The 20863-nt window shown below is 37.6% G+C and overlaps 2 protein-coding genes across 3 annotated transcripts in view; both read right to left on the reverse strand.

Annotated features, from left to right (window-relative positions):
- Positions 1 to 111: 111 nt before the first annotated feature.
- LOC132128863 (probable ATP-dependent RNA helicase DDX23) lies at positions 112 to 11803 on the reverse strand. The gene is made up of 17 exons (XM_059540242.1): positions 11657 to 11803; positions 10903 to 11108; positions 10713 to 10817; positions 7735 to 7825; positions 7593 to 7658; positions 7374 to 7512; positions 7035 to 7168; positions 6121 to 6233; positions 5756 to 5899; positions 4488 to 4713; positions 4209 to 4354; positions 3950 to 4127; positions 1548 to 1790; positions 1277 to 1428; positions 1074 to 1182; positions 790 to 964; positions 112 to 679 (listed from the first exon to the last, which is right to left on the reverse strand). The coding sequence occupies exons 2-17, from the start codon at positions 11082 to 11084 to the stop codon at positions 456 to 458; spliced, it is 2427 nt and encodes an 808-aa protein (XP_059396225.1). The 5' UTR covers positions 11085 to 11108; positions 11657 to 11803; the 3' UTR covers positions 112 to 455.
- Positions 11804 to 16930: 5127 nt separating this feature from the next.
- The window catches only part of LOC132129298 (sodium/potassium-transporting ATPase subunit beta-1-interacting protein 3-like), a 74511-nt gene continuing 70578 nt past the window's right edge, over positions 16931 to 20863 (reverse strand). The window contains exons 6-7 of one of the 2 annotated variants that reach the window (XM_059540839.1): positions 20058 to 20142; positions 16931 to 17548 (exon numbers count right to left, since the gene is read on the reverse strand). In XM_059540839.1, coding sequence (XP_059396822.1) covers positions 17539 to 17548; positions 20058 to 20142 — 95 coding nt within the window. In that variant the 3' untranslated portion in view covers positions 16931 to 17538. The remainder of the gene's footprint in view (positions 17549 to 20057; positions 20143 to 20863) is intronic. The other variant, XM_059540840.1, reaches the window with a different exon arrangement.

Below are 20863 nucleotides of genomic sequence, written 5' to 3' on the forward strand. Positions count from 1 at the left end.
GTGTCTGTAGTACAGATCATCATTAAAGATAAAAAAAATAAAAATAAAAATCAATCTGCAATCAAGCACTCATATAAAAATAATCAAATGAATTTCAAACAACAGTTTGGATAGTTTAAAGGACTTTATTTATCCATAGAGTGCATGAACAGTTTTACTCCTCTTGACTAAAATAGATTATCTACAGATATTGGTCTTTTTACTCAATTTAAAAATCAAACAAATTATAACATGTAATGTGTGCTGTTCTACATTTACTGTCCATCTTAGAATGTCAAGAGATGATGACTTCCCTCTGCTACAGCTTTCTACACGTGGCATTGGTTTTTCAGACAGAAAACAAATCCCCTGGTTTACAGGTGTTTTTTTATAAACTTGGTTGCAAAGAATTTGGTAATAAGAAACGGCACACTCACAGGATGTACAACAGAAAACAAATGTGTAAATGGTTCGGCTCAGGCAAAGATGGTCTCCTCTCTCCTCTTCTTGGTAAGGATGGTGCCGGGCTTGTGCTGGGCGTCTGGGTGATTGGCCAGCTCGGGGGGGCAGGTGGACACGGGACTCTCTAAGATGGCCTGTTTCAGGTCGTAGAAAACAGCAGCGTCTTCTTTGGTCAGGAAGGTCATCGCCATACCACTCTTTCCAGCACGACCCGTTCGGCCAATACGATGGATATAGTCTTGAGGAAAGAAACGGTTAAAGATTAATCCTCAAAGTAGGAATTGGAAACAGGAAGTCCCCTGATATAAACATGAGTGGTAAAAGTGACGAAGATGATGTTGGACTCACCCTCAATGTTCTTGGCCATGTCGTAGTTGAGGACCATGGAGACGTCATGGATGTCGATACCTCTGCCTGCCACATCTGTGGCCACCAGGATGTCCTTAGCTCCAGCCTTTAGGTTGGACAGAGCGAACTCTCTCTGTTCCTGACCTTTACCACCGTGAAGTGTACAAGCGTTGTACTGCAGGACAGTGGGGGAAAAAAGATTGAGAGTTACTGACTTAAAGTAACTGATGTAGTAAGTGACTTCTAGTAACCATCACAGATATTAATTAACACAGTGTACTCACTCCAATCTTCTCCAAAGACTTAGCCAGCACATCACAACCCTTCTTCTGGTTAACAAAGATGATGATGGGCGGCTCGAAGCCACTTGCCAAAACATTCATCAGCTTCTTCCTGTTTGCCACACAAGAACATTTGTGAAAATGTAAGCACATTTCTGACAACTCCCACCTGAATATGAAGAGTTATACTTTTAACAGACTCTGACCTCTTTTCACCCTCGGACATGAGGATGACCTTCTGCTCCACCCTCTCGTGAGGTTTGCCTGCAGAGCCGATGTATACCACCGCAGGCCGTCGGAGGTAGCTTCTGGCCAAGCGCTCCACTGCAGCAGGCATAGTGGCCGTAAACATGACCGTCTGAAAGGACGTGAAAAACAAGGAAATTTTAAACAATCTGTGACTTCATTTCATAATTCACAATCAGAGTTTGTAGTCATTTCCTATTTAGAACCGTAATAACTCATGATATCTGTTACCTGTCTGTATTTGTGTTTGCCTGACTCAAAGTTCTGCATCATTTTTTCGGGGTCCTCAGCATCATCTGTGTCTGGCTTCAGATTGGTCACAGGAATGTGCTCCAGAATCTTCTGGACGTCGGGTTCAAAGCCCATGTCAATCATTCTGTCGGCTTCGTCCAGTACCACATACGTGCATCTGCTCAGGACGAGGTAGCGGTTTTCCAACACGTCGATCAAACGACCGGGTGTGGCTATGACAATCTGAGATGAGAGGCAAATCACATCAGATCTACAACTATAATGAGGTTATCCATCATGAATAAAGATAGTACATTAAGTTAAACTAAATGAAAATGACAAATGTTGCTTTGGCAGCTAGCTAAAATAAAACCCTTTTTAGATTTATTTCAAGTACCTTTTTTATGGTTTTACTTTATTATATTAAAAAAAATTATCATTATGAATAATCAAATATAGCTGCAAGCAGCAATTACGGGGACAAGCACTACAGAATCAAGCTTCAGACCAATGGCAGGAATGAGTAACTAAAACCATTTTAAGATTATTTAAGACAAAATTGCTGAAAAATCAAACACAACCGCTAGTAATATGATTTATTGACTGAATGTTGACCAATAGGTGGCGCCGTTACCAAATGAATGTGGCATGTTCTATGTGAGGTGACAATGGCACAAAGTTTGCTGTCATTATGTCAAAGCTTTGTAGAGATTTAGCCTTAGAGTCATTTTGACACCCTGCCTAAATTTTGTAGCTGCGCTGTATGAAAACGGTTTCGTCTATCGACACGAAAAAAAAATCCAACAGTTTGTCAGCACAGTCTGAAGATGATTTGACTTGATTTTGGTGAAATTCGGACCTAGGCTTGAGGAGAAGTTTGAAAAAGTATGTTTACAGCATAAATAAAAATGGCCGACAGGCAGTTTGGATTTGCCAAGGACAAGTTGGTATGTCTGTTGTCGGCATAAGCCAAGGAATATTTTGAAACCAGTTTCATTGCAATAGGCCAATGCAATCAAAAGCATTTTTGCAAATTTCATTATAATAAATCAATGGTTTATTACTCTTGACCAATAGGTGGTGCTGTTAGTAAATTGATGTGGCGTGGTCAGTGTGAAGTGACAATGGCAAAGTTGGCCATACAAAGTTGGGTGCAAATATGTCAAAGCATTGCAGAGATAAATCCTCAAATATATTTTGGCATCTTAACCAGCAAATTCATTGATGCTCTAAACAAAAACCGTTTCGTATATTGACATGAAATTGTCAGCTTGGTCTGAAGATGATACGAGTCAAATTTGGTGAAAATTGGACTAACGGGAGTAGTTAGAAAAAGTAGGTTTTCAATTTGAATCAAAATGGCGGACAGGAAGTTCAGTCAATTATGGCAAAATTGGTACGAATGTTGTCAGCATGATCCACAGTATCTATCAACATCAGTTGCATTACAATATAATGTATCCAAAGTTATTAACATTTGACCACAAAGTGGCACTTCGGCCAAACCTTTTAAGTGCAATCTGGGCATGGTGCCGAAGATGCATACAGATTTTTGCCAAAGTCTAAGAGTACCTAAAATATTTTTTTTAAAAATTGACAAAATTCATAAATATGTCCTACACTCAAAATGGCTGACATGGAAACATTTGGTATGGTTTGACTCGGCATGATGCACCGAATCTAAATAGACCCGTTTTGTGATTTTTGCCAAACCATTCAGAAGTTAAAAGCAAAAATATGCATTTTACATATCTACTGACCACTAGGGGGCACTGTGCCGAAACAATGCAGGATGTCTCAGGTCATATATATAACACACATCAAGTTTGGTCTCAATACACAAAACCGTTGTGGAGATATAGCCTCATATCCATTTTTACGTGCTTTTCGTAGAATTCCTTTGTGCGTTATTCAAGACAGTGGGATGAATCAACTTGAATTCCATAACTTTTTGCCAGCATGGTCTGAAGACGATCTGAACCAATTTAGGTGAGAATCAGACGAACCGTCTAGGACGAATTCGAAAAACTATGTTTTTCGAACAATAAAATACAGCGAAAAAACTAAACCTTGCGATTTTTTTATTTTATGGGTTCATTCAACTGATTCAGTGAATTCTTTTTTTTTTCTTCTGTGCCTTAGGGTTCATAGAAATGTAAATTTTGGACAAGTGGTGGCGCTAGAGAGTTGGAGTTAGAGACTCTAAATTTGCTATGGTGACTTTTCTTACGGTCCTCTATCAGTGTGCCAAATTTCAAAACTTTCCCACAAGCGGTTCTATGGGCTGCCATAGATATTGCAGCGGAAGAAAAAGGAAGAATAAGAAGAATCCTAATGGATACAATAGGTGCTTGGCCCCTAATAACAATTTAGAAATAATATAGAAGGGATTTCACACTCACCTCACAACCCATCCTGAGTTTGAAGCCTTGATCCTCTCTGGATATTCCACCGATCACAGCCACTGTCCGGATCCCCAGCGGTTTGCCAAATTTAATTGTCTCCTCCTCTATCTGCTGTGCCAGCTCACGAGTGGGGGCCAAAATGACAGCATATGGTCCCTGATCTGAGTCCTCGATCCTACAGTCACAAACACATAAAGAGTCTCCCACATTTGATCTGATTCCACACACGGGTTGACAGAGAAAAGTGAGCTCTCACCTGTCAATCTTAGGCAGAGTGGTGATCCAGACCAATAAAGGAATGAGGAAGGCGGCAGTTTTACCACTGCCAGTCTCGGCCACACCAATGATGTCACGGTTCTGGAGGCCAATAGGAATGGCCTGCCTCTGGATTGGTGTGGGATCCTGATGAAAATGTATAAAATAACACATTTTGAATGCATTCAAAACCTTTACATGAATGCCATATGCAACAAGCACTTTTAAACATTTGCAGAACAAATTAAACCTAATCATGTCAAGAAAAACACAAACTGACCTTATATCCACACTTTTCGATGACCTCCAGAATGTGTGGCGGCAGTGAGTACTCCTTCCAGTTGCGGATGGGGTTGGGGATCTTTCCTCCTTTGGTCGTGATGCTGTAGTCCTCTCTAAAGATTCTCCAATCTCTGTCTATCATCTCTTCCTTCTTCTTCTGAGACCAGTGCCGGTCGTCCCAGCGCTGCTTGGCCTCCTTCTTTCGGACCTTCTTCAGCCTCACTCTATGAAATGCAAAAAAAGTAAAAACATATCCATTAAAACAGTGAAAATCTGATTAGGCTCATTTCCATTTTCCATATGCAATGGCTTTTATTTCCATTTACCAGATGCAATAGCTCTCCTTTGAGTCAGTTATAACCCTGGTAATTCATCAATTTGTTCTTGATTTTTAGGCAGTTTTACTTATAAATTGAGTAAAAATCAACTCTACCTTTCCGGTGAACAGCACTACCTTTCCAGTATCCTCCAATGAAAAACTCATACTGGTCAAATATACACTACCAAACGTTTAATAAAAGTACGATTATTCAGTGGCTACATTTACATGCAATCAAATATTCCATTAGTAAATGTTAGTAATTGATGGCTCAATCGGACTGAAAAGCCTTCATGTGAACACCTTAACCGATCCGATTGAGCTCAATCTGTGCATGTAAACACTTGATTGGAAACTGAAAGGACTGGGCTTGTGCAATGAAGCAGAAATAGCTTAATGACGTATGACTCACAGAAAGAGCTATTCTTCCTGTTGAATTAAGTGTTGTATAAATGAGTGTCCTGCCATTATAACACAACTCTTTTCACTCAGCAGGACAGCCTCCCACCAGTCCTTGTTTGGGATTCTCATCCACAGACGCACCATTTTATGGAGTAATAATATGGCAGCATGGCACAGCAATAAGTCTGCTGTTTAAAACAATCAGATTCATCAATCGACTGAAACATAGCCATAGCCATAGCCAAACAAGTTACATGATCCTTCAGAAATCATTCAAAAAACATTTGTTATCAGTGTAGAAACAATGTGGAACTGTGATATGTTTTTAAGGATTCTTTGATCAATAGATACATTATTTGAAATGGAAATCTATTGTAAGATTATAAATTATTCTACCATCAATTTCAACCAATTGAATGCATCCTTGCTGAACAGAAGCCTAAAATTCTTTACAAAAAAATAAATAAAAATCTTACTGACCCAAAACATTTGAATGGTAGTGATTTTGCAATCTCTCAATATGAAAAGAAGTGTGTGGGACTTACTCCTCTTGCTCCTTCTCTTCAAGGGTCCGTCTCTTCTCCATCAGCTCTCCGTAGAATTGGGACTGATCTCTCTTCTGCTGCTTGAGGTCGATGCCGGCGATGAAGCCTCGGCCGTACAGCTGAACCTGATGCTTTTCTTTATAGCTAAACATATAAAAAGAATCAGACGTGTGTTCTTGTGCTGTAAAGTAATGCTTTAGCTCCTGTATCATATATATAAACACACCAGATAAATAGATTAAATCCAACTGGCTAAACACACAGTATAAAAGAGTGACAAGGCAGTCAAGAACAAATGCAATGCAGTAAAATATATTAAATATCAAAGCAGTGCAGTTATTTGTGGCGTCTCATGAGATGCTCACATTGGATTGTAGTCGGTTGATGTGTCTTCAGACGCATCCCACTCAAAGACAAACTTCCTGTCATTCAGATGGCGTGTACGCCGCCGTTTCTTCATCCCGCCAAGATAACGCTCCTAAAGAGAAAATAAGTAATGGTTCACCATTCGTCAAAAAAGCACATTACCACCTAATGCACTTCAATGCACAGCACTACATTTGCAAATTAAATTCATAGATTTTTCTGCAGACAGATTTGCTTATTCCCAAAGGGATATTTAGAAACGGTTTACTTTAACTTCTTCAGGTCTTAATGCTTTTTTACCCGACACATTTTGCTAATTGCCAAACAATGTGACTCTGCATCCGTTAACGTACACTGTAAAAACGGATTTAAAGAAAGACTACATTTTACAAGAAAATACTATCTCAACCTTTCTACTTAAAAAAAAGAAAAAAATAATTCAAAGTGTTATTTGCGGTTTCTTTTTGATTATTTGTTCAATTGATAAGCAATTTGATTAAAAATCATTTCAAAATAATCCTATATTAAATATAACAAAGTTAGTTGTTAAAATTCTGTACAATCTAGTATTTTAAATTTTTATCCTGTTTTTTTTTTTGCAATAAATGAATAATAGTCCAAGACTAATTACTATTCAATAAAGATTAGATAAAGACTTTATACTTATAAGTATATAAAACAAAACTACATAAACAAGATTATATATATATATTTTTTTTTTTTTTTTTTTTTTTTTCTTCTATGTAATCTAGTATTTCTGTTTTCCCTGTACTGTGTATTTTCGGCAATTACTAAAATGTTTAATACTAATTAATTCATTTTTTTAATGATTACTCTCAGCCAAGACTAGCTAATCTAAAGTGGTTAGTCTTTTTTCCAGATGAGTACGTGAAGACAGTGTAGGACTTTTCACCTTTATGGCCTGCAGCTCTTTTCCTTTGTCTTTTTCTTCTCTTATCTTCTGTCGCCCATCATCTTCATCATTCCCATTGTTCTCTCTTTCCATCCGCTCCCTTCTTTCCCGCCGTTCTCTCTCCTGAGGATCCTCTGCAAGTTAGATTAGGTAAGATGAGGAGAAGAGTTGAAAATTACATGCATCTGCTAAAAGTTGATTGAGTCAACGTTCGGTAGCACACTAGCTTATAGATGGCATCAGAGTTAACAGACACAATGAATGAAACAAAACAAAAATGAAACCATTCTGAAAGTATGATCATGTTTTTACAGACGCTACTGTTGTCTTGATTCTCACCAAGCATCTTCCTGCCGATGTCCTGAAATATTCTTCGTTTCTTCCTCTCCTCGTCCAGCTGTTTGCGGCGATCCTCTGTCTGCTGCTCCCTCCGTCTGATGGCCTCAGCTTCTCGCTCCGCTTTAGACAAGAACTTGGGCTACAACAGGAACATAAGTTTAGAAGAAAAAAACAACAACAACAGAGTGCACTTGCATAAATACATATAATACTCTTCACCTTAGATTCTGCCTCTTCTTCTGCTTTCTTTTTAGCAAGCAGCTCCTCAAGAGAGAGAGGCTGCACCTGAATCAGTGCAGAAACGGTGTCAAAAAAAGTACAGCATATGCAACGTTCAGCTTGAAAGGACCAAATATAGCACCTTCTCTTTCTTCTCATCTTTCTCTTCTTCCTCTTTCTTCAAATCCTTTTCCCTCTTTATCTTCAAATCCTTGGATTTAGGGGAAGTGCTCCTGAGAGGAAAAAGCAAACTATTAAATTAACCATGAAATCAACATTAAGAATACTTAACCCTAACCCTATATATATATATATATATATAGTCGTGGCCAAAAGTTTTGAGAATTACATACATATTGGAAATTGGAAAAGTTTTTATAATAGCAATTTGCATATACTCCAGAATGTTATGAAGAGTGATCAGATGAATTGCATAGTCCTTCTTTGCCATGAAAATTAACTTAATCCCAAAAAAACCTTTCCACTGCATTTCATTGCTGTCATTAAAGGACCTGCTGAGATCATTTCAGTAATCATCTTGTTCACTCAGGTGAGAATGTTGACGAGCACAAGGCTGGAGATCATTATGTCAGGCTGATTGGATTAGAATGGCAGACTTGACATGTTAAAAGTAGGGTGATGCTTGAAATCATTGTTCTTCCATTGTTAACCATGGTGACCTGCAAAGAAACGTGTGCAGCCATCATTGCGTTGCATAAAAATGGCTTCACAGGCAAGGATATTGTGGCTACTAAGATTGCACCTAAATCAACAATTTATAGGATCGTCAAGAACTTCAAGGAAAGAGGTTCAATTCTTGTAAAGAAGGCTTCAGGGCGTCCAAGAAAGTCCAGCAAGCGCCAGGATCGTCTCCTAAAGAGGATTCAGCTGCGGGATCGGAGTGCCACCAGTGCAGAGCTTGCTCAGGAATGGCAGCAGGCAGGTGTGAGCGCATCTGCACACACAGTGAGGCGAAGACTTTTGGAAGATGGCCTGGTGTCAAGAAGGGCAGCAAAGAAGCCACTTCTCTCCAAAAAAAACATCAGGGACAGATTGATCTTCTGCAGAAAGTATAGTGAATGGACTGCTGAGGACTGGGGCAAAGTCATATTCTCCGATGAAGCCCCTTTCCGATTGTTTGGGGCATCTGGAAAAAGGCTTGTCCGGAGAAGAAAAGGTGAGCGCTACCATCAGTCCTGTGTCATGCCAACAGTAAAGCATCCTGACACCATTCATGTGTGGGGTTGCTTCTCATCCAAGGGAGTGGGCTCACTCACAATTCTGCCCAAAAACACAGCCATGAATAAAGAATGGAACCAAAACACCCTCCAACAGCAACTTCTACCAACAATCCAACAACAGTTTGGTGAAGAACAATGCATTTTCCAGCACGATGGAGCACCGTGCCATAAGGCAAAAGTGATAACTAAGTGGCTCGGGACCAGAATGTTGAAATTTTGGGTCCATGGCCTTGAAACTCCCCAGATCTTAATCCCATTGAGAACTTGTGGTCAATCCTCAAGAGGCGGGTGGACAAACAAAAACCCACTAATTCTGACAAACTCCTAGAAGTGATTATGAAAGAATGGGTTGCTATCAGTCAGGATTTGGCCCAGAAGTTGATTGAGAGCATGCCCAGTCGAATTCCAGAGGTCCTGAACAGGCGCGGAGTTTGCGGGGGGGCAGGGGGAGCATTGCCCCCCCTGGTGGCTGAAACGGGAAAGTAACTGAAGTAGTTCAGCCCAGTGACACGAGATGGGCATGCAAGTGGAGATGTGTGAAATCAGTGAAAAGTCACTACTCTGCGATTATGGAGTGTTTGAGAGAAATTAGTGAAGAGGGAGAGAAGTGGTCATGTGTAGAGAATTGTGTGACTGTTCATTTTTCCCTCTTAAAATGTTTTATATGTTTCATGAAGTAGGCTACAACAAAATGCGAAATAACTTGTTTTTAATCACTCTCATTGCCACAATGTGTTTCAAAAGTGGAGAGTATTGTGTGACTGTTCATTTTTCCCTCTCAAAATGTTTTAAATGTTTCATGAATTACAACAAAATGCGAAATAACTTGTTTTTTAATCACTCTCATTGCCACAGTGTGTTTTGAAAAAAGGAAAGAAAAATGTTAAAAATCTTTTCGTTTTGGTTGAAGATAATATTTTAACAGTGCAAAAGTGGTCCACATTTCATTGATTAATTGTGTTCGAACGAAGATGCGATGCGAAGTCAAGTGGCTGCTTATGCGAAGTAGCCTACCTGTTTACAAATATGATTGTATTGTTGTAGTGTTTTTTTCTTGGGTTAAAAATAAATATGTCTTTATTTAGCATGTTTGTTTTGTCCATATGTGCTAGTGCTGAGTTCCCCAATTGATAGGCCATGCAAGTCCCAGCTGCTACAATGATTTTTTTTTTTTGCCCCCCCTGGCTCGAATGTCAAACTCCGCCTATGGTCCTGAAAAAGAAGGGCCAACACTGCAAATACTGACTCTTTGCATAAATGTCATGTAATTGTCGATAAAAGCCTTTGAAACGTATGAAGTGCTTGTAATTATATTTCAGTACATCACAGAAACAACTGAAACAAAGATCTAAAAGCAGTTTAGCAGCAAACTTTTTGAAAACTAATATTTATGTCATTCTCAAAACTTTTGGCCACGACTGTATATATATATATATATATATTATTGCAACTTCCAGTTCATGCCGACTTATATTTATATTAGTTTTTAAGTATTAAGAATATCCCATTGTATACACACACAATGCCAGGCAATTCAATATAAACAATATTCTCAACAATAAGGATTTTTTCCTCTTTCGCCTAGTTCAGATTTTACTTACTGCTGCTGTTTTCACCAGCTCCACAGTAAGTTTGACATTTTTCAGCATCATATTTTGCGTGTTGGAGGTTTTTTCTATATTACCAATGTCATAATAATGTTTTATTACATTAGGTGTGAAATTAAAACAACAACTTTTCTTTAGGATTTGCTACAACAACTGTCAGTACACCACAAATCATGTTTTATAAAAGTGCAATGGTATGATAAACATTAGTCACATAAAGCACTGGCGTCAGATCATCTTGTTCAGTCCTAAACGGCGAGCGTGATTCAAACCTTGATCTCTTGGACCGGTCTTTGTCCCGTCTGTCCCGGTCTCTTTCTCTGTCTTTGCGGTTCCTGTCTCTGGTGTCTCTTTCTTTGTCTTTTTGGCGACGATCTCTAAATACAGAGAGAAAGAGTTCAATCGTTAGAGCACGAATGCATTATCACTGAGATGAGAAGAAGAGTGTATAACTCTACACACCGCTCAGGAGATTTGGACCGGCTGCGGGAGCGCTTGCGTTCACGAGACCGGTTCCGTTTGCGTTCCCTGCCCGGAGATCCCTTCCGATCACGATCCCTGGAGCGAGACCGACTGCGCTTCCGGGTCTCGCGCTCCTTCCCCGCGGCGTCCGGCTCCTTCTTATCAGACGAGTCTCCCGCCATCAGACACGGAGGTTTACTCCAAGACTGTGTGTGTAACAATGAGATTGGCTGGCTTGTATCACACGCACTTACATTTTAGAGATCTTTTTGTTAACCAAAAAAGGTGCAACATTTATTTATCGGGATTTAACAGATTATTATATTTATTTATGCATGCATTTAGCAAACGCTTTTATCCAAAGCGACTTACAGTGCATTCAGGCTAAACATTTTACCTAACATGTGTTCCCTGGGAATCGAACCCACAACCTTGCGCTGCTAACGCAATGCTCTACAGCAATGCGCCACAGGAACACTACTTAAACAATATAATCAGAACATTACGTATGCTATAATAGTATTGCAGATGTAATGTTATAGTCATAGAGTTTGGCTTGAGATTTAATCTCGTTTAACTCCACACTGAAGCACAGTGATGGCCTGCGGTCGCAAATAAACAAGACATTTAGAAAAAAAAAAATAAAAAAAAAACAGAAAACCAGGAAATGACTATAACGAGTAAAACAGAGTTATAATGAACATACTCAACTGGACTGTGATTGAAACAGTAGAAATTTCATGCGTTTACTCACATTTAAAGATCAAAAACAAGTCACTTGCGAAGCCTGCGCGTTTCACTGAGCCACCATAATGTTTGGCGTCAACAAATGACGGATATCCGGTGAGGGGTTCTTCTTCTTCTTCTTTTGGTTTTATACCGCCACCTACTGTGATGGAGTGTAAAGACGCTGTACCATTCCTCGCCGAAATCTTACATTCTGTTCATAATCACACAGTTCTGAAGAAATCTCATGATTGCACTTATTTGTTTCCCTGCATTTGGACACTATAATGTATAGTGTTTGGTTAAGATTTGAATGTCCTGTTCGTATGTGTGTTAAAATGACTTATTACCTTCTACTTATGTTATTAATTATTCTACTCCTTTGTACTTTGTGATAGTGCCTGTTTGACACGAGTCCCAGTATATCTGCCATACAATATTGCATGCATTGAATATTATATATATTTAAGATTTCTATAGGCACTTTATCTACCGCTTCATTACCTTGAGTTCCCACATTTGCAGGTACCCTTAAATATAGAGGCATTTAGGACTCCACCTGTATTGCTGCAGTTGGTGTCATCCTTACTGCTCCTAGAATCAATCTTAGTGCTTTAGCTTGAATAATAATTACAGTAGTTTCTTTAATAATGTTGCAGATGCAGATTCATACACAATACATTCATAATCGAGAACTGATCTCATGAGTCCAATATATATACCCTTTAATTATTGCATATCTGCAACCCAATCTTGTCCTGCAACCCCTCTCATTAAATTAAATTTATGCATTTAGCATTTCTTTATACTGTGAGAGATTCTGGGACATGTTGTCAAAAAGTAGCCTATGTGAAAGACTTCCGGTTCTTTAGCAGCTGTAGGAAAATAATAATGTGCAGTAAACAGTAAAAATGTTTCAATTACAAACCAGTGTGTTCATAATTAAGATAACACATTAAAATAATATGGTAAGACACAACAATTTGCAATATCAAGCAGCAAAACATTTTGTACAGCTAAAAATAGCTGGACTACGATAAGACTTCTGGTCTGTCCTCAACAACTAACAATGATGAAGATCAGTGTTACTCTGTATGATACAGTTTTTTAGTTTTAAATTAATGTATACTGCTGGTAAACAAACATACCTCTTTGCAAAAATCATTGAATAAATTAACCGCAGCAATATCTTGGTTTGCATAACAGATCATACACAACAAGCTCTATACTTAAACTTGTGAGGACCTTAACATTTTTTTTTGTTTTTGTTTTTAAGCAAATTACTACACCCTTTAAGGAGAAGTTCACCTAAAAATGAAAATTTGCTGAAAATATACTCAACACTCAAACCATCCCAGATGTAGATGAGTTTGTTTCTCCATCAGAAAAGATTTGGAGAAATGTAGCATTGCACCACTTAGTCACCAGTGGATCCTCTGCAGTGAATGGGTGCCGTCATTGTACAGTGAAGTACTTCACTGTACTTCACTGTATACTTTAATTCCTAACAGCCTCGTTTTCATTCTTGTCAAAAATTAAATATGGCACTACCCTAACTAAGATCTACAGGAGATATATAAAGGGATAGTTCACTCTAAAACTGAACCTGTTAACTGTCACTCACAGTTTTGAACATAGATTTAAAAAGTGCATGATCCAAACCTAAATTTTTATAATTCATGACTGAAAACATTTTTTAACATGATTTTTTCATTTTTCATGGTAATGCAATGTTTGATTTTAAAATGGGTTTCAAAGGATGAATTTTGAGATTTTACGTTTTCAAGTTATCTATCATTTCTGATGATTTCTAAAGTGTGATAGAGCAAAAGGCAACGACGAATACATTTTTTGACAGGTCAGAACTCCTCTTATGATGTAGGTTTTTGAGATGCACTCTTGCCATAAATTAATCTATTACTTTTCCTACATAATCTTTAACAAAAAAGATTGGTAAAATATATATTTAGGAGTCTTAGACCTTTCCAACGATATATACTTTGTCATGATTAGATTAGGATTTAATTAATATAGTGAAGTAAACGTAGGCGTGACAGTAAACAGGTTAAATTCAGTCATTATTTACTCTCCCTGGTGTTGGTATACTGTTAAATAACCTCCCTTTTTGGACAAAAAAGGTTGCACTTGTCCATATAATTGCAGTGAACAGTTTTATTTTTTCATTCCATTTTTTATTTTATTTTTTTGGTGTGTGTGTTGCACAGAATAAATTACAGCCCAAGATTTGCATCAACATTTTGTTGCATTCCACTGCACTAATTTTCCATATTCCATATAAACAAGCACTAGATGAATGTATTGACAATTTTGTTGCTCTGCACATGAGCGACATGTTTTTGAGTAGCCATAAACAACATCAAAACAAAATAAAATTTTAAATACACTTAAGACCTTGCATTCTTTTCCATCCTTCTGGGCCTCGTTTGTAGATCTAAAAATGGTTAGTAAATAATGGCAGACTTTTAATTTTTGTGTTGACTAGTTCTTTAATCTCACCTATATTTTGATAGTCATGTGTTGTTATTCAAAATAAAAAATGTGATGAAATGTCTGATAATGTGCCATTCCCTCCTCTAACATTTGGATAGTTTGTTCCCTCAGTGAAGAGACAGAGAAAGCAGGTCTCACACAGAGAGAAGGTACATAATAACATGCTGTCATTGCACTTATAATGTGTGTGTGGTATAATGGGTATATCTTAATCTTCTCTCCATCTACTAGCCTCTCTGATGAAACATGATCACACACTATCAATCATTTTAAGTGACCCAGACTGATCTGGAACGTCCTAACGTATGTGTATTTGTGAGTCCAGAGGATCATCTGCAACAGCTTCAGGAAGAGAGAACTTGTACTTGTCTCCATGGGTTTCATTCCCGGTGGCCACCTGGTTGTCTGCACCGACTGCGCATCCAGTCTGCCCCACTGCCCCATAATGCCGTGCAGTCATCCGGGGGAGTGTGCAAGCATTCATGTCCCGAAGCACATACATAGCAACATACTGTTGCACAACTGTGTCATTAGCAAGAACTGTACTGCATTTGGGATATATAGTGCTAAAATACTCTACAAAAGTTATAAACAGCTTTCAAATCAGCACAAACACATATTACTTGATATTTGGCTTTACATTATAGCTGCAGGGTTCAAAAAGCCCACTTCACATCTAAAGTCTAACATACATATATACACGAACACACACACACACACACACACACACACACACACATTTGTAAAGCTATATAATTTTAATATAATTTAGTTTTTTCTCATAATTTTATGACAGCAGCACTTTCATCTGTACAAAATTAGTGTATACTGTTCTTTAAAATGTTTTTCAAACTTGTAAGTTCTGGACCAAACCAAAGTTGGTTTTGTGTCATGCCAAAGCTTTTTGTGAATTTTAAATCTTAAAAACATATATAATGCATTTTCAGACGGCAGTTTATAAGAGATCATATTGTATAATAATATTTTATTATAACTGTATTAACACATTGCACTTCTATTTTAATTAATAAAACAATTTGCATTGCACATCTTTGTCAAAGCTCTGCTTCTGTTACATATTAACCCTCATACTGAGCTTCAGTCGTTTTGACCTGCAGAAAAGTTGCTTTTTTGAAAATGATGTTTTCGCATTGGACTACAACCTGACTTTACTTGCACAGGGTATAACAAAGCTGGATATTTTTTGTATTTGTATTATTTTTGTACTGAAAATTGCCAAAATTATCCCCAAATGTTGTTATTTTTTTTCACTCAAAAACTGAGGTGCATAAGCACAAAAATACAAAGTACAAAAATGATCCAGGCCACTTGTTTTTGACTGGGAACACCAAAACAGGCACAGGACAGAGAATAAATGTCTGCTTTTCACCTCTTCTATCTGCAGAGGAGGCTTGTACGATGTGTGTCTGTTTTGTCATGTTTTTGGGCCAAAGACAGAAGAACCAATCCAAACACAAACAAGATGTGTAATCAATACATGGAAAGCATACTTTTATTAACAAACATCTATTTACACTCTGGTCAGCAAACACATGTTGATGGACAGGCAGTCAATGAAGAAATATGGAGAAGAGACCAAACACAGAAAAGTGCTTACAAAAAACACCAGTAAAAAGAGACATAAAGATGAGGGGAGAGGTCTGATAGAAATCTATATCATTCTTTTTCTCCTTATGACATTTATGCAGTAGTCTATCATTGCTGTCCTATATTGAATATTCTAAATACTACAATTACAAATGTACATAAGAATCAGAGAGTGGTAGGAAAGGCAGTGTTTCTGGTCCATAGAGTTGAGGAAAAGGACATTGAACACTAGGGGGAAGGATAGATTCATGACCAATATGAGGACCTTACAGTACATTGCTAAAACGTCAACGAACCCTTACAAGGCTTAAAGGAGTATTTTGCCTAAAAATGAAAATTATCATTATCACATTTTATTTTCCCTCACCATCATATCATTATAAAACTGTTAATTTACTTCTGTAAAAGAAGACATGCTGCAGAATGTTTATGCTGCTTTCCATACAACAAAAGCTCAAAGCTATTGTTCTGACGAATGCTTTGTTTGACCTTTTCAATTGTGTGGAAAAGAGCAACATGAGCATTCTTCAAAAGTTCTCCTTTTGCATTCCAAGGGAAAAAAAATAGGCAAGAGCCAGCGTGAACTGTTCCTTTAAGATGTCAATATGCTCGGTTCCTTTACCATCAGGCCACTAGCATCCGAAATGCTGCCAATATAGTACATACAAGTCTCATGATATGAAACATCTGGGATTACAAGTAACTATTTGACTACTGACCTTTGGCCTTCACATCTCAATTTGGAAAGAAATACACAGTCCCTCTCTTGTCATACACGCTATGATACATGTCAGGTCAGTCATTTGTGCTTTGGGGTTTATGTTTCCAGTAAACCGTTACAGTAGCTCTGCATCTACAGTGAAAGACATCGACAGCCACTCAACTGTAACTCATTCACATAAGGACATGCTGACGATTTGTTCACAAACTGGTATTTGATTACAAGCGCAATTCGGATGAAAGAAGCGTTTTCTATTTCATAACATCAGCCAGTCCTATTATAATATTAATTATGAAAACACCCTGCCAGTTCTGACTGACTAGCAGAGGAAGCCCAAACTCGTTTCTGCTTGATACAAACACATTGTGCAATAAATTAAGATAATTAACAGTAAAAATACTCACGGCATGCACAGTGACCCCAAAACACTCAAGTCACACTTAAAATTGCACAAATTTAGAGTGTCTAAATACGGTGATTTGGGATTCACTGCATATAAATCAAGACTTTAGACTTACAACTAGAAGAAAAAAAAGACTAAAACTGAATTTGACAGTGAATCATGAGAGTTATACATCACACGATGACATAAAACAAGCTCTAATTGTTTCTTGTATTTATTTTTTTATGCTTCCTTTGCTTCTATTTTTGGACTGCCACAGGAGGTCAGCTTGCTTTGTCTTATTTTCCTGCTCTCGGCTCCCTCCTCAGTTTTACTGTGCAAATCCTGTGTGAAGGAAAACAGCGCACAATGTCCCTCAATACAAACACAGAGCTGGAACACGGTGAACATCAACATCTGAACTCCCCTTGAAGAACTCAAACGCATGGACCACACACCACACAAACATAATACTGGACATTTGTGTTTAGATATGTTTCACAGCCACTTGAATAAGAGGGTCTAAATGAGGCAGCTGGATGGAGCAGACCTGGGAATCAGAGAGACAATTCTCCAGAACTCCAGAAAGGGCTGATTTAGGACGGATAGGAAGTGTTTTAAAGGTGATTAGGTGAAGAGAAGAGAGGAGGAATGGACAGAGCGGCTCTTCTTCACAACATTCTTTCATTTACGAAGGCCTGAAAAGCACAAAAAGAAGTGAAACGTAATTAAAGTCAACCAATTTTTCAGCTTAACAAATCATTTTTGGCATTGATAGTTGCTTTTTATAGAATTCTAAGTTTAGTGTTGTATATGACTACTTTATTTTATTTTATTTATTATGAATGTTATTTTAAGTGTCACTTTTTGGTCCAGTTTGAATTTATGTACATACACTCTCTCGTTATTAAAAATCTGGGGTCAATATGGTTAAAAGAAAAAAATATATATTTTTTTTTCAGTGAGGATGCATACAATTCATCAAAAGTGACATTACAAATTATTATATTACAAAGTAAAATATTATAATTTTATAGAAGATTTCAAATAAATGCTGTTCTTTTGAACTTGCTCACAAAGAATCAGATATAAATGTTTCGTAATAAATATAAATGAATAAATATACACAGTTTCCACATTTAAACTGTTTTCAGCATTGATATTAGTGTAGTAATGGCTGCTGAAAATGTAGCTTTTCATCAAAGGAATAAATTATATTTATAAAAGACAGGTATTTTAAATAGTAATAATATTTCACAATATTACTGTTTTACCAACCCTGAGCCTTTGCAAAGTAGTGAATCGAACATTTTTTATTTTATTTAATATTTACAAACATTTTAAATGTATAAATCATTATTTGTTAAATGTGTAATAATATTAATATGATTACTAGCTTGTTTTCCCACCTTAAATATTGGTATTGGCAAAATCCACTTTCAATCAACCTGTAATACTACAGTTCAAACTTACTCATGAACACACACATAGAGACATCTGCTGGGGATTTATAAAACTCCCTGTGATCGTGAAATGGTTGTGTGTCTAGAGACAGGACAAGTACTTTGCTCATTTGCAACTAGTCTGATTAAACTGTCATGAAAAATGTCCCTGGGGCAAATATAATGTGTTTAGCACCTCCATTTGCACATATTGAAAAGGCTTCCTCCGCACACACTCATTACACAGTCTGCATAATTTAAGGCTTATTGAAACAAGGCCAGGACCGGTCTCAGAGGAACCACTCCACTGATCCATATTCCCCATATCAAAACCAAGATAAATCTCACAGTGGACGATCGAGGGTATATAGCAGCAGGTAGTAGGAGATCAAGACCCTTTCAGTTATAAAATTCATTTACACTGGGATTTATAGTTCCTTTATACAAGCGATGAACAGGCCTGTCACTCTGTCAGAACTTTCTTCTCTGGGGTAAATCACAAGAAGTTCTATAATTCCTTGAGCATATATATATCAACACCAGTGGTAGCTGTTCAAATGGCCCCCTGGGAGCATGTGACTTGCTGTTCGATATTTCAGCCAATCACCTGAGCCATAACTGTCATGTGACTAATCACTCTGGAGCTGCTACATTGATTGGTTGATGAATCCACACTCAATCTCATCTTTCTATCTAATGACAGAAACAAGAAAAGTTGGACACTTTTTCCATGTTAAGCTAGAGGTCTTTAACAAACAGACCACATGTTACATTTAACAATAACAATACAAAAATATCCTAGTTGATATAAAACTCCACTGCTGTTCGATTGAGCTTCCCACAGTTTGACTAATCCCTCACTGGATGAGATCAGAATGCTTAATGAATGGACTAATTAAGAACTTATACTAATTAAAAGAAAAGTAACTTTAATGAATGCTTCAGATAAAGGGCAAGCAGGGACACGTGTAAGAGGAACTCGCACACACAGAGTGTAATAAATCGGATTCACATTCACACACGCTTTTTACTTTTAAATAGGGACATACCATCGACATCTAGTTTTTATTACAGCTGTAATTTTAACCTATTAAAAACTCTCAATAATTACTATAATTTATAATACTTATATTTTACATTTATGAAACCATTTTTAAACTGATGACATTTTTAAAACTTTTACATATTTTTTTTCCTATGCACACACACTCGCGCACATGCACACGCACACACACACACACACACACACACACACACACACACACACACACACACACACACACACACACGTTTGTTTTTGTGAAAACTGGGTTCATCCCATAGGCGTAATGGTTTTTATACTGTACAAACTGTATATTCTATGGCCCTTCACCAACCCTACACCTAACCCTAACCCTCACAGGAAACTCAAAAAAACTCATTCTGTATGATTTATAAGCGTTTTGAAAAATGGGGACTTGGGTTATGTCCTCATAAGTCACCCTCTCCTTGTAATACCTGTGTCATACCCATGTCATTATACAGAGTTGTGTCCTGATATGTCACAAAAACACACACACGCAAACACACACACGCAAACACACACACACACACACACACACGCAAACACACACACACACACACACACACACACACACACACACACACACGCAAACACACACACACACACGCAAACACACACACACACACACACACACACACACACACACACACACACACACACACACACACACACACACACACACACACACACACAGGTACTTACTGATGCACAGGCTTTAACAGAAGATGAGATGGTTTCTCATTGACATGGTAGAGTGGGAATGGCTCAAATCCACCAATAAAATCAACTGAAAACCAAACAAAAGATGAAATTAAAGAATGAAAGAAATGAAACCGGAAAATGAGCCATGAAGGTAACACATGAAACATGAAATGATAATCACTTGATGTAAAAACCACTAACAGAAATAATGCATGACAGAATTATGAATAATGTGAACACTGGAATATCGACTATGACAATTTATATTACACAAATCAGACATAATTATTAACAATGAACAGTGTCTACATGTGAGATTTGATATAATATTGCACATAGACAAATTCCTCTGTTTGACTGAAGTTCAAGTACATGAACAAGTTTTTTCTCTGTATCTGTACAAAGGTCTATTTGATCTCTCCCTCTCTCTCTCTCTCTCTCTCTCTCTCTCTCACACACACACACAGAAACAGTGAGAAAGATACAGACAGAGGAATGAATAACAGGTTTCTGAATGAGTGATTTTTATTATAAGATGTCTGGTCTCGTTCAGCCCAGTGTGATAGACTCCATACTGAGAATACAGACACACACACTCTCATTCCTAACTTATATACGGAAAAAAGGGGTTCTGTCCCCGTGTCCCAATTCCAATACCACATATTTTAAAAATAAATAAGTATGTGAGCTTAGAATGAGCCCCAAAGCACAGAATGTTAACAATAGCGAGCAAATATGCCCAAATCGTGTATGATTTTGCAGGGAGTTTTGAAATATGCATCAACCCATTGCAATATGAAGTTTGT

This window comes from Carassius carassius, chromosome 46, assembly GCF_963082965.1.
Source record: "Carassius carassius chromosome 46, fCarCar2.1, whole genome shotgun sequence".
In the NCBI taxonomy this organism is placed as follows: Eukaryota; Metazoa; Chordata; class Actinopteri; order Cypriniformes; family Cyprinidae; genus Carassius; species Carassius carassius.